The sequence below is a fragment of the Sphaerodactylus townsendi genome, linkage group LG05, assembly GCF_021028975.2.
Source record: "Sphaerodactylus townsendi isolate TG3544 linkage group LG05, MPM_Stown_v2.3, whole genome shotgun sequence".
Lineage (NCBI taxonomy): Eukaryota > Metazoa > Chordata > Lepidosauria > Squamata > Sphaerodactylidae > Sphaerodactylus > Sphaerodactylus townsendi.
Window position 1 is genome coordinate 15,574,118 of NC_059429.1, and position 13,390 is coordinate 15,587,507.

At 57.6% G+C, this 13,390-nt stretch overlaps 1 protein-coding gene across 1 annotated transcript in view; it reads left to right on the forward strand.

Moving 5' to 3' along the window:
* The window catches only part of LOC125432792 (lysine-specific demethylase 4B-like), a 136,351-nt gene that overhangs the window by 19,840 nt on the left and 103,121 nt on the right, over positions 1 to 13,390 (forward strand). Inside the window, 1 exon segment of the mRNA XM_048496731.1 lies at positions 3,327 to 3,464. Within this exon segment, the coding sequence (XP_048352688.1) occupies positions 3,351 to 3,464 (114 nt within the window). The 5' untranslated portion in view covers positions 3,327 to 3,350.

Below are 13,390 nucleotides of genomic sequence, written 5' to 3' on the forward strand. Positions count from 1 at the left end.
GGGGCGGGCAGGCACAGAGTGGAATGCTCCAACCCAGAGACCATGGTTCAGTTCAGTGGCTACCTGTTTTCTCCAGCTCCATGTGGAGCTCAGAGGCAGCAGGATTTTTTTTTGTATTCGAGTTTGACAGACCTGATAATAAAACTTGAAAAAGCTGATATTAATTTTCGGGCTTCTTCAAAAATCTGTCTATCCTGGTTTCTCCCACAGCCGGGGGCAGGGAGAGCTCTTTCACAGTTAAACCCTGCACAAGGTTTGCAGCTGTGTGAATGTTGATGGGCACATTTGCAGCTGTGTGAATGTTGATGGGCACATTTGAGCTGAGTAATGGCTGCTCCTGATCAGAATATGTCTTTGGGATGGGAGGAAAGCTGATATTTCTGTTTTCAGTGTGTGGGTAAGCCATATGGGCATTCCTGAGTCTCCCCCACCTCCCCTTATTCTATCTTGGACCTAGCCTCCTGTTCTGAGGCCAAAGGAAAGGGGGGTTTCTAACATTCAGAGAGAGTCTTGCCAGATCTGGTCCTCCCTCTTGTGCTCAGCGGTGGGATGAGAAGATCTGTCTCAGTATAAGCAAGCCGAAAGTGAGCACGTCTGGTTTCCCTGATTTGGCCTAGAATTATGGCGAGAGAGTCAAATGCCCTCCTCATTTCTTCCTCTAAAAAGGCCTGGCTGGAGTCCCTTCATCAACATTCCTGGCAGGCTTCAAACAAGGCAAATACCTGGACATTTATAAATCTTAGTAATGGTATTTACTTCTCGGAAGAAATCAGATCGATACCCGAGCTCTTTAATAATTAAAAATGTGTATTTCTGTAATCCACGATTGATTTCTCCATTTATTCTGTGAAGGCCTCGCAGAAGTCTGTAAATTCAGGGCTTTTCACTGTGAGTGGCAGGCGGCGCTTGGCCGTGCCTCAATAGTTATTACTTTTCTACCTGAGCCTATTCATCAGCTGGAGCTCCTTTTCTAATTTATTGGCGGGATAATGTTGACAGCAGAGATGTGGGAAGAATATACACCGTGGGACCTGGGATGAGGACACAGGGATGTAGATTCTCTGACAGGAAGATAATCTCTCTGTCTACTTAATTTAACCAGCCACAGCTTCACCTTGATTTATGAGTAGGTTCAAGTGGAGAAGGACACCAGAGGCCAAGTCTGAACTTCTCACTCCTGAGCAGGGGGGGCCTGCTGTCAGCTGGACCAAGTAGAGCAAAATTGTGCAGGCCGAACTACAACAGGAGCTCCACTTGCAGTCCAAGGCCACGCTTTGATGATGGTGAAACTCTCAGGGTTGTGGTAATAAGGGCGCTGCCCATTGTGGGGCCAACCAATCTGTTTAGAGGATTATGCTGTAGGCGGAGCAGACGCTATTTTAGTTCATTGTATTTCAGTTTTTGTAGTTGAGGGAGCTGTTATTTGGGAGTTAGCTGGCATATTTAATTAACTGTTTCATGTTTCATTGTTTGCTGCATTGGACACTGGGATGACCTCCATTGTCAGGGGACTCCCTTATTGATGTCAGCCACAGGGAGGTGGGGGTGGGGATTTTTAATGGGGTTTTAACGTTTATGTCTTGTTTTAGCTATGTTTTTATTCTGATGTGTGCTTTAACGGGATTTCATCCCTGTTTGTTCGCCGCCCTGAGACTACGGCATAGGGCGGGGTATAAATGGCAGAAATGAATGAAAATAAATGTCTGGTTTCCCTTTCAAGCGTCCCTCAGAGTTGGTCCCATGCCGCAGAAGGAGATTAGGAACTCACTTCCTGCAAAAGGAGCATGCCAGAATTTGGAACGTTGCACTCTTTTTTAAAAAAATAAATAATTGAAACCTTCTTATAAAGACCTGACCTGGCTAGCCGGTCCCATCACGTCTCAGAAACTAAGCAGGGTTAGCCCTAGTTAAATAGGATGAGAGACCATCAAGGAACCCCAGAGGTGCTACACAGAGGCAAGCAGTGGCAAACCACCTCTGAAAGTCTCTTGCCTTGAAAACACCACATAAGCCAGCTGCGACTTGACAGGGGAAAGATTACGAAGAGGAGCCACTCCGGCCCCAAGACCATTGCTTACAGGGGTGCCCTACTTGGGATCGGTCCGACGATTCTGGCACATGTGGTGGAATGTCTAGCCGAACCCACCCCTCCTGTTTCATCAGCCCGGGGGGGTGCAGTCCTTCAGACCATTCTCGTTGGCACCCCCAGTAATGTAATAAAATGAAAAAGGCCCGCCTCTCCTCGTAGTGTTTGCAATTGCGAGAAAGATTGGGTGTCACTTTTGGGGCTGTGTGTAAATCTAAGTCACCACTGCAGATATGAGGGATATAAAATTGGCATACGGCGTCGTGTCTTTTTAATCGCATTGGGTAGATGTTTACTCCACTCTCAAGTCCTTCTCTGGTTCTCCTGATTGAGTTGTCTCTAATGTGTAATTGAAGTGAAGGGAGAGTGATTTAGGAGAGAAGGAAAAGTCCCTTGGAGAGATGCACAGAAAGTTAAAAGTGGAGTTTCTGCCGTATGTGTTTTTGGTACGCAATTAAACAATGCGGCGTTCCTCTGGCATTCGTTTGCCCAGCAGCACAAATGTACCTATAAATTTGCGGCTTTTCACAGCTCAGATCCACGCAGTACAGATTTCTGGGATTTTTACATACTTGATGTTCAGTTCGGTGGTTTAGAGCAGCTGGTCCTTTGGCCACGTGCACAGTCTGCCACAACCCCAGCCCCATGTCCTTCTTTCTGGCATCCCATTGCATTGGAAATGGTGTCATCAGACGTCATCTGTCAGCTTGGGACGTCTAAAAAGTCTTTCTGCAAAACTCTGGCATCTGAAACTGACTTCAAATCAGATGATGCATCTTGGAGCTATGTTTCCACAGACTGGGGCTGGTTTTACCTAACACGGGCAATCTGGACAGAGATGCTTGCCCCTGTGAAGGCCCCCACACACACACACACACACATTTTCTGCACTCGTGGCAGGTTGTGACATTATGGTAGAGGCTGACCGAGCGGGCCATCCCAGCCCAAGCTGTACATCTGAGGAGTGATGCCAGGTACCAACCTGCCAACTCTTTCTTTGACAACAGCTGTTAGTTTGTGCTCCTGGGAGCTTCGTGATGAAAAAATCCCAATGCTGAGAGGTCAGATAAGTCACACAGAGCATACAGTTGTGGGACTAACCCAGGGCCACCCTAGCCAGTGGCATGCATATGTGTGGGTCCGTGGACTATTCCTGGAACAGCTCTGCGAATCAGCTGTGTTTGCCTCGAGCAAAGCTCCGTTGCCTGCCTGACCATGTGTTTGTGACGTCTTCTTTCAGATCACCCAAGAAGCTGGCGAGTTCATGATCACATTCCCTTACGGCTACCACGCTGGATTCAACCATGGCTTCAATTGCGCCGAGTCCACCAACTTTGCCACGCTGCGGTGGATTGACTATGGCAAGATGGCCACCCAGGTAAGCTCCTTGCATCTTGATGCTTCTTAGCTGGTGGAAGGCAGAGAAGTGTGATCTGGGAGTGGCGCCTGCAGAGGGAACCAAGAAGCAGTGGTACAGAGGCTGTGCTGATGCCCTACATGGTATAGATTGCAAATTGCAGTTAACCTCGGTAGCACACCTTCCCTCTCGCTTTCCCTGCAAGGTGCAAATGCTCTGCTCCTTTTTGTTTGGGTTTAGCATGGTTTAGCACTAGATGCCCACCAGTGCCATGGTTAATACCTCAGCAGCTTTCTTCTGAGTCATTGACTGTGACTCCATCTGCAGCAGACAGAAATGCTCCATCCAGGTTAGACCACCCGAGAGCAGAGGTGGAGTGCTCATAAAGATGTACGCGTCACATGTCCTCGGTTATACCAGTTTTTCACGTGGCTCGGTATGGAGAATCACCTGGCGCCATACGCTTTCCCCTCTACGCCAAAGGAGCAGCCTGGCTGGGTCGCCGCCGGGCACCCCTTGGCCTCATTCCGCCAGGCTGCTTCTTCATTAGGTGGAACCTAATGCTGGCTGAGGCAAGTGGGGTGCGGGGGGGGGGCACACAGGGGGATGACGATGGCTGGAACAGGTGTTGCCCCAGGCACCATTCCACCCCCCAATGCCTCTGCCCGAGAGAAAGGTGTATGTGTAATTTGTGCTGCGAAGGAGAGAAAGGGAGATAAGGAATGCACATTCCTAAGGCTGGCTCCCAATTTGCAAGCTCCACAACAAGGATGTGATAATGCTCAAGTGGCCTCTCTCTGCCCTCCACTCTGGGTCACACAGGCAAGCATGGGGGGGAAACACAGGTGGATGGAACGGCAGTTTTGTTTTGACTTCTAACCCTGGGCTCCAACTGGGCTGCGGCAGTTAGCTAATTACCGTTCCCTTGGGGTGAAATTCAACATCATGTTTTGCTTTCGGGGGTGTCTGTTGCCCTGATTGCTCTCAACAGACTGGAGACATGTTTGGAAATCTGGCAGCCTCTCCCACTCCAGCCTTCCCACCGCGCCGCCTAGTTACTTGGCAGCGTTCAAAGCCGCGGTTCCGTCTGTTGTCTTCCACCCAGCAAACACTTCCGAGCTGCCCACCCTGCTGTCCCTGTCCGCTTCAAAATTAATTGGTGCTGCTAGCTCATCACCACGAGCGGCTGTTTATGGAGCCGTGGAAGTGCACTCCACGGAGACGTGAACATGCGTGCCTCCTTTAGCGCTCTGAATCTTTTGCAGAAACTGGCAGAGAGCTCCCAGAATATCGCAAGTCAAAATGATTTTTATTTCCTTCCTCCCCCTCATCTGCCTCCTCTTTAACCAGATTGATACTGTCTGCACGGCCTCTGCTCAGGACTCACCTTCTCCTGCAGAGATGCACACAAACTGTTCTCTTTACCCATATGTGGTTTCATCACTGCCTGAACAGGCACAGATGAATTGAATGTAGCAGTTGCCCATCATAGCAAGCTCATCTTTTGTGAAGCAGAGCCTATTTCTGTTGAATGGGGGTGAGGTGGGACCTCTTGTTCTCTCCCCCCACCCCCCAATAATTCATAGCTCTGCTTCGCTAGGGGCCTATTAGAAGCTGACAGATTTTTGACATCTGAACTCTCCACATTTGTTCTAAAATAAATTCCCCCTCCATTCCACGCTAGTAAATCTTGATTTCTTTCCCATTGATATAACCTGGTGGAGATGTTTAGTCATTTCAGGGGCATTCTGTTGGGCTTCAAGATATAATTTGGAGCAGGGGGAAATTTAATCAGGTGTCAGCTTGTCTTATTTGATTGGCTGTTTGTCTTTGTGGATCCTCCTCTTGCCATGGAAGGATGTAGTTTGTGAAGTGCAAGGGAACTTGCCTGAACGTTGTTTACGAGTGTTTCACTAAAACAAAGTGAATAGCCCACAAAGTTATCCTTGTGGCCGTGTGCCTGGAGCTTGAGTGGGCCACTGTCCAAGAGGCCTTTCTCGCTGGGTGTGCATTCTTGTCCACAAAATTAGTTCTGGCAGGTCGGCCTGATAGTTCTCTTAACAAATACTTAATATGCTTTGACCCCTCACATACTTCTTTTGCTGGGAAATAAGTGAGCCAAAGAGCCTCCCTCCCTAATTGGGGACTAATAACTGGGATGAACATTCCCAAAGCAGGGTCTTCTCCTAGGATCCTAAGATCTCTCTGTCTGTCTGACTCTGTGTTACTTGCAAGCATATGTTAGAAAGCCCAGGGTTGTTGGTAGGGGCTGGACACCGAGGGGGTGACACATGCCCAGGTGGGTGGAGCCAAATACAGGCAACATAGGAGGCCCTGCTTTGGCTCAGTGGAAGAATCTCTGCTTTGCATGCAGAAGGTCCCAGGTTCAATTCCAGGGAAAACAGTCAGGTTGTAGGTGACACAAAGCATCTCGACCTGAGACTCTGGGAGCGGAATACAGCTAACCTTGAGAAACCCAAGGATCTGACTCATTCATGATTTCATTTCATTTCAGTTTATATTTACACCCTGCCCCATCCCTGAAGGGCTCAGGGTGACTAACAACATGATAAACAAATACATTACAACAATATAACACTCATAGAATACATAGGACTAAAATAGAACCAAATTCCAGATGGCGACTTAACACTTCAAACTAAACAATTAACTAAGAACAATAACAGCAGCATTTGTAGCACATTAATGTATATCAAACTAAATCCATGTAACATCCAATACATTAATAATGAATCAGTAGCAATAATACATAACAATATAGCAATAATCCAACAACGTATCAGAATAGCAATACATAAACAATCAAATAGGAATGTATTGATACATTTACAACCGTGTGTTTCCAACGCATCAATACATTAACTCCATAACAATACATAAACAATGAGCCAGTTTAAACAACAAAGCATTACATTAAACAGTTCAATTAAACCAAGGGGTCTGCAACCCGCGGCTCTCCAGATGTTCATGGATTGCAATTCCCATCAGCCCCTGCCAGCATGGCTATGTAGTCCATGAACATCTGGAGAGCCGCGGGTTGCAGACCCCTGAATTAAACCATTAGCAATAAACTGAGACTACCCCACATTAAACTATATCTGCTGCAAAAAGGCAGCTTCGTATGCTCACGGAAACCTCGCTTGCTCTACTCTTCCTAGGGTTTCAATCTCCCTAACAGAGAAGGGAAGGACCAGTTTGGGCCAGAGGGCAAAGCAGAGGCAAGTTCTGGTCAGCTTCATAGGATCCTTCTTGTATTGGAAAAAGTGGTGTAGAGTGGGAGCAAGCGCGTGGGAGAGAATAAGATTGCTTATTCAACCAGAGCAGCATAGAAGGTGTCTCGCGGCATTTCTGGTATTTAGCTGCCTTTGCAAAATGTACACCCGGTTGTCTCCTCCTACAATGCAGAGGATTCCTTCAATCCATAGAACCATTTGGAACTGTGCGGAGCCCTTCAGGCAAATCCCTGTCTGGTCAAGGCTTATAAAAATGTGTCCAAGGAATGGACGTTGTTGGGTGAAGGCTGCCCCCATCATCTTTCTTCTCCCCCAAATCTTTGTTTCTGTTGAAGAAAGATACAGATTGGAGGATTTAAAAGCTTTAAAAGGGGCTTGGACAGATTTATGGAGGAGAAGTCGATCTCTGGCCACAAATCTTGATCCTTCTTGATCTGAGGTTGCAAATGCCTTAGCAGACCAGGTGCTCGGGAACAGCAGCTGCAGAAGACCATTGCTTTCACCTCCTGCATGTGAGCTCCCAAAGGTGGGCCGCTGCGAGTAGCAGAGTGCTGGACTAGATGGACTCTGGTCTGATCCAGCGGGCTCTTATGTTCTTATGAGGATGGAGAGGGCGTGGGCTCTGAAGAATGTCTGAGCCTTGAAGTTCTACCACGCTTGAACTTCCCAGCACAAACGTTTTGATGTCAGCTTTGGGCAGATTCACAAGGGTCTGTGGCTCAGTGCGGAAGATCCCAGGTGAAATCCTCAGCACCTCCTGTAAAAAGGACCAGGCAGTAGGTGAAGGGAGAGAGTGAGACCCTGGCCATTCTCCCCTGAGTGGGAGGACCTTGTGGGTGGTTTCCATTGTCCCACGGGGAGGCAGGAAATGACTTTTTTTCCTCTTCCTGTTGGGAGGAACCTCCCCCAGGTCCTCAATCTGTTTCCTGCCTACAAGGGTGGACTACCTGCTCTCTGAGCTTTGCATTCTAACTTGCTACTTCCAACCTGTCCTTTCCCTTTTACCTTCCTTAGCCTAAAAATTCTTATTTTTAATAGCCATAAGCAGCACAGAATAAGGAGAAAAGAAACAAATTTTTAAAAACCATATCCACTTACATTCCAAGACAAAGAAAAAAGAATATAAACGTATAATAAATTAGACAATGTATTGTCGAAGGCTTTCACGGCCGGAATCACTTGGGTGCTGTGTGGTTTCCGGGCTGTATGGCCGTGTTCTAGCAGCATTCTCTCCTGACGTTTCGCCTGCATCTGTGGCTGGCATCTTCAGCCCCCACCCCCCCCCCCCCGCACCCCCCCCCCCCCGCGCCCCTCCCCCCCCCCCCGCCCGCCCCCCCCCGCCCCGCCCCCCCCCCCCCCCCCCTCCTGCCCGCCCCCCCCCCCCCTCCCCCTCCCCCCCCCCCCACCCTCCTCCCCCCCTCCCCCCGCCTCATCCCCCCCACCCCCCCCCCCCCCCAACCCCCCCCCCCCCCACCCCCCCCCCCCCCCACCCCCCCCCCCCCCCACCCCCCCCCCCCCCCACCCCCCCCCCCCCCCACCCCCCCCCCCCCCCACCCCCCCCCCCCCCCACCCCCCCCCCCCCCCACCCCCCCCCCCCCCCACCCCCCCCCCCCCCCACCCCCCCCCCCCCCCACCCCCCCCCCCCCCCACCCCCCCCCCCCCCCACCCCCCCCCCCCCCCACCCCCCCCCCCCCCCACCCCCCCCCCCCCCCACCCCCCCCCCCCCCCACCCCCCCCCCCCCCCACCCCCCCCCCCCCCCACCCCCCCCCCCCCCCACCCCCCCCCCCCCCCACCCCCCCCCCCCCCCACCCCCCCCCCCCCCCACCCCCCCCCCCCCCCACCCCCCCCCCCCCCCACCCCCCCCCCCCCCCACCCCCCCCCCCCCCCACCCCCCCCCCCCCCCACCCCCCCCCCCCCCCACCCCCCCCCCCCCCCACCCCCCCCCCCCCCCACCCCCCCCCCCCCCCACCCCCCCCCCCCCCCACCCCCCCCCCCCCCCACCCCCCCCCCCCCCCACCCCCCCCCCCCCCCACCCCCCCCCCCCCCCACCCCCCCCCCCCCCCACCCCCCCCCCCCCCCACCCCCCCCCCCCCCCACCCCCCCCCCCCCCCACCCCCCCCCCCCCCCACCCCCCCCCCCCCCCACCCCCCCCCCCCCCCACCCCCCCCCCCCCCCACCCCCCCCCCCCCCCACCCCCCCCCCCCCCCACCCCCCCCCCCCCCCACCCCCCCCCCCCCCCACCCCCCCCCCCCCCCACCCCCCCCCCCCCCCACCCCCCCCCCCCCCCACCCCCCCCCCCCCCCACCCCCCCCCCCCCCCACCCCCCCCCCCCCCCACCCCCCCCCCCCCCCACCCCCCCCCCCCCCCACCCCCCCCCCCCCCCACCCCCCCCCCCCCCCACCCCCCCCCCCCCCCACCCCCCCCCCCCCCCACCCCCCCCCCCCCCCACCCCCCCCCCCCCCCACCCCCCCCCCCCCCCACCCCCCCCCCCCCCCACCCCCCCCCCCCCCCACCCCCCCCCCCCCCCACCCCCCCCCCCCCCCACCCCCCCCCCCCCCCACCCCCCCCCCCCCCCACCCCCCCCCCCCCCCACCCCCCCCCCCCCCCACCCCCCCCCCCCCCCACCCCCCCCCCCCCCCACCCCCCCCCCCCCCCACCCCCCCCCCCCCCCACCCCCCCCCCCCCCCACCCCCCCCCCCCCCCACCCCCCCCCCCCCCCACCCCCCCCCCCCCCCACCCCCCCCCCCCCCCACCCCCCCCCCCCCCCACCCCCCCCCCCCCCCACCCCCCCCCCCCCCCACCCCCCCCCCCCCCCACCCCCCCCCCCCCCCACCCCCCCCCCCCCCCACCCCCCCCCCCCCCCACCCCCCCCCCCCCCCACCCCCCCCCCCCCCCACCCCCCCCCCCCCCCACCCCCCCCCCCCCCCACCCCCCCCCCCCCCCACCCCCCCCCCCCCCCACCCCCCCCCCCCCCCACCCCCCCCCCCCCCCACCCCCCCCCCCCCCCACCCCCCCCCCCCCCCACCCCCCCCCCCCCCCACCCCCCCCCCCCCCCACCCCCCCCCCCCCCCACCCCCCCCCCCCCCCACCCCCCCCCCCCCCCACCCCCCCCCCCCCCCACCCCCCCCCCCCCCCACCCCCCCCCCCCCCCACCCCCCCCCCCCCCCACCCCCCCCCCCCCCCACCCCCCCCCCCCCCCACCCCCCCCCCCCCCCACCCCCCCCCCCCCCCACCCCCCCCCCCCCCCACCCCCCCCCCCCCCCACCCCCCCCCCCCCCCACCCCCCCCCCCCCCCACCCCCCCCCCCCCCCACCCCCCCCCCCCCCCACCCCCCCCCCCCCCCACCCCCCCCCCCCCCCACCCCCCCCCCCCCCCACCCCCCCCCCCCCCCACCCCCCCCCCCCCCCACCCCCCCCCCCCCCCACCCCCCCCCCCCCCCACCCCCCCCCCCCCCCACCCCCCCCCCCCCCCACCCCCCCCCCCCCCCACCCCCCCCCCCCCCCACCCCCCCCCCCCCCCACCCCCCCCCCCCCCCACCCCCCCCCCCCCCCACCCCCCCCCCCCCCCACCCCCCCCCCCCCCCACCCCCCCCCCCCCCCACCCCCCCCCCCCCCCACCCCCCCCCCCCCCCACCCCCCCCCCCCCCCACCCCCCCCCCCCCCCACCCCCCCCCCCCCCCACCCCCCCCCCCCCCCACCCCCCCCCCCCCCCACCCCCCCCCCCCCCCACCCCCCCCCCCCCCCACCCCCCCCCCCCCCCACCCCCCCCCCCCCCCACCCCCCCCCCCCCCCACCCCCCCCCCCCCCCACCCCCCCCCCCCCCCACCCCCCCCCCCCCCCACCCCCCCCCCCCCCCACCCCCCCCCCCCCCCACCCCCCCCCCCCCCCACCCCCCCCCCCCCCCACCCCCCCCCCCCCCCACCCCCCCCCCCCCCCACCCCCCCCCCCCCCCACCCCCCCCCCCCCCCACCCCCCCCCCCCCCCACCCCCCCCCCCCCCCACCCCCCCCCCCCCCCACCCCCCCCCCCCCCCACCCCCCCCCCCCCCCACCCCCCCCCCCCCCCACCCCCCCCCCCCCCCACCCCCCCCCCCCCCCACCCCCCCCCCCCCCCACCCCCCCCCCCCCCCACCCCCCCCCCCCCCCACCCCCCCCCCCCCCCACCCCCCCCCCCCCCCACCCCCCCCCCCCCCCACCCCCCCCCCCCCCCACCCCCCCCCCCCCCCACCCCCCCCCCCCCCCACCCCCCCCCCCCCCCACCCCCCCCCCCCCCCACCAAGAGGCTGATGGGAATTGTAGTTCCTGAACATCTGGAGAGCCGCAGGTTCCCTACCCCTGAGCTAGGCAAAGGCAGGAACATTCTACCCATTTTTAATTCAACTAGGATGTATATTCTCCTATAAGTTCTTCTTTTATTGCTCCATTGATCTCACACTTTCACATGATCATCCTTTAATATATTTGCTGTCTGGTAAAGATAAGGCGGCTGCCTTATCTGTCACTCATTATTTAGCAGCTGTTTTGAAGATGCGTCCAGAGCTATAATCATCTCACACTGAAATGCTCGTTTGCATACAGGTGCTCACTTTGCATTGGAACTGATTATTGGACCATGCAAGTGAATTTTAGAAGTAAACCAGGTTGTCTTTCATAGATGACAGCAAAGCTTTTGACTGTGTGGATTGTGAAAAACTATGCTTGATTTTAAAAGAAGTCTGATCGTTTTGATGTACAACCTGTAATCTGGACGAGAGGACAGAGCATGGAGAAACAATATGGTTTCCAATAGACAGAGGTTTCAGACAAAGACATATTTCATCTCCTGTATCTTCAATCTGTGACCTTAGCCCATGGACCACAGTGGAAATGTTGGTATCTTCTCAAGGACAGAGACAGAACTATACCGGCATTTCTTAATAGTGTTCATTTAAATACCCTCCCAGGAGCTAAGACACAGTTCTGATCAGGGAGTACAATGTCTTCTGCCAAGAATGCTTCACAAGAACTTGTCTCCATCATCACAGTTGTTGTTAGTGACTTGTGACTCAGTCTCTGCACCTGTCTGGCCTTCAAAGATTGCATTAGGATTCACCTAGCTGTCTGTAGCAGTGGTGGCGAACCTATGGCACAGGTACCAGAGGTGGCACAGAGCCCTCTCTGTGGGCATGCGCACACAGCGTTCGTCATGTTGGGTGGGGGGTGGAAAATCACCTTCCCACACACACACATCTAGGCTGGCCTTGCTTCTGAGTAAACCCTACTAGGTTCGTGATTCACCTGTTTGAGGCATTGCACGGTTGTTTCATCAAGCTTACTCCCGAGTAACGCACGCCTCAGAGCAAACTGTTTTTTCTAAACTAAAACCTCAGTATTCAGGTTAAATTGCCATGTTGGCACTTTGCGATAAATAAGTGGGTCTTGGGTTGCCATTTGGGCGCTCGGTCTCATAAAGGTTCGCCATCACTGGTCTATAGCATGCCTGTAATGCTGTGCCATGCAGGTTGTTTAGGTCTGTTTATGGTTCTGGGACAGTGCAATGGGGAGGCACCCAGGTGATGTTATATCACTGTAACTGTAGGCTGTTGTTCTCGCTGAGGCTCAACATGTAACATGATAACAGGTCAATGCAAACGTCCGCTCGCCCGTATGGTCCCAGCGCGACGCCTTCCATGAAGTCCGTAATTTCGAGCCCCGCGTCCAATGAGCAATGCTAGGCCCGCCCGATCAAAAGCAATTCAACAACTTTAGCCATGATATACCAGCGCCTGGGATACCATGAAGAAATATGGCATTACGTCAGTATAAAACAAGGAAACTCCATCAGGATAATAATACATCCTAGACATCAGTATAATCCACAGTTCTTTCCAGTTTATATAGCCCCTTCCTGAACTATTATTTCCAAGTTAAATCCTAGTACTTTTATGGGAAAGCACTTTAGAAGAAAGAGAGCCACATGAAGCCTGCAGGGTGACCTTGGCCCAGTCACAGTTCTCTCAGAAATCTCTCCACGCCCCCTACCTCACAAGGTGACTGTTGGGGGGCAGGGAGGGAAGATGATTGTAAGCCGCTTTGAGACTCCTTAAAGGAAGTCCTAAAGGAAGAAAAAAGCAAGGTCTTTTAAAAAAATGGTGAACAACTCTCCGTTTGTTCATAGTATGACCAAAGTGTGAGGACCTTCCAGAACCCCTCAGTTGAGCCATTCTACAAGTGACAGAGACACAAAAGAGAATCCATGAAACGGTGGCAGGAATAGTCAAGTTGCAGTTCTTCTCCCCACCACCACCGTCGTGTAGATAAGTGAATGGTTTTATATTCAGTTTTGACCCATTTCCTCTGTGGGTCACCACCTGCCAGTAGGGAGGTAGTCTCTTCCTCACATTGAGTGAGTTCTGTATATACCACTGCAAAAGAACGATGTTCACTATGCTTGGATTTCCCCCTTCCTCACACCTAAGTGAAGAAGAAGAGTTTGGATTTATATCCCCCCTTTCTCTCCTGTAGGAGACCCAAAGGGATTTACAATTTCCTTTCCCTTCCCCCCTCACAACAAACACCCTGTCAGGTGGGTGGGGCTGAGAGAGCTCAGAAGAACTGTGACTAGCCCAAGGTCACCCAGCTGGCATATGGTGGAGTGCACAAGCTAATCTAGTTCACCCGATCAAGCCTCCACAGCTCAAGCGGCAGAGCAAGGA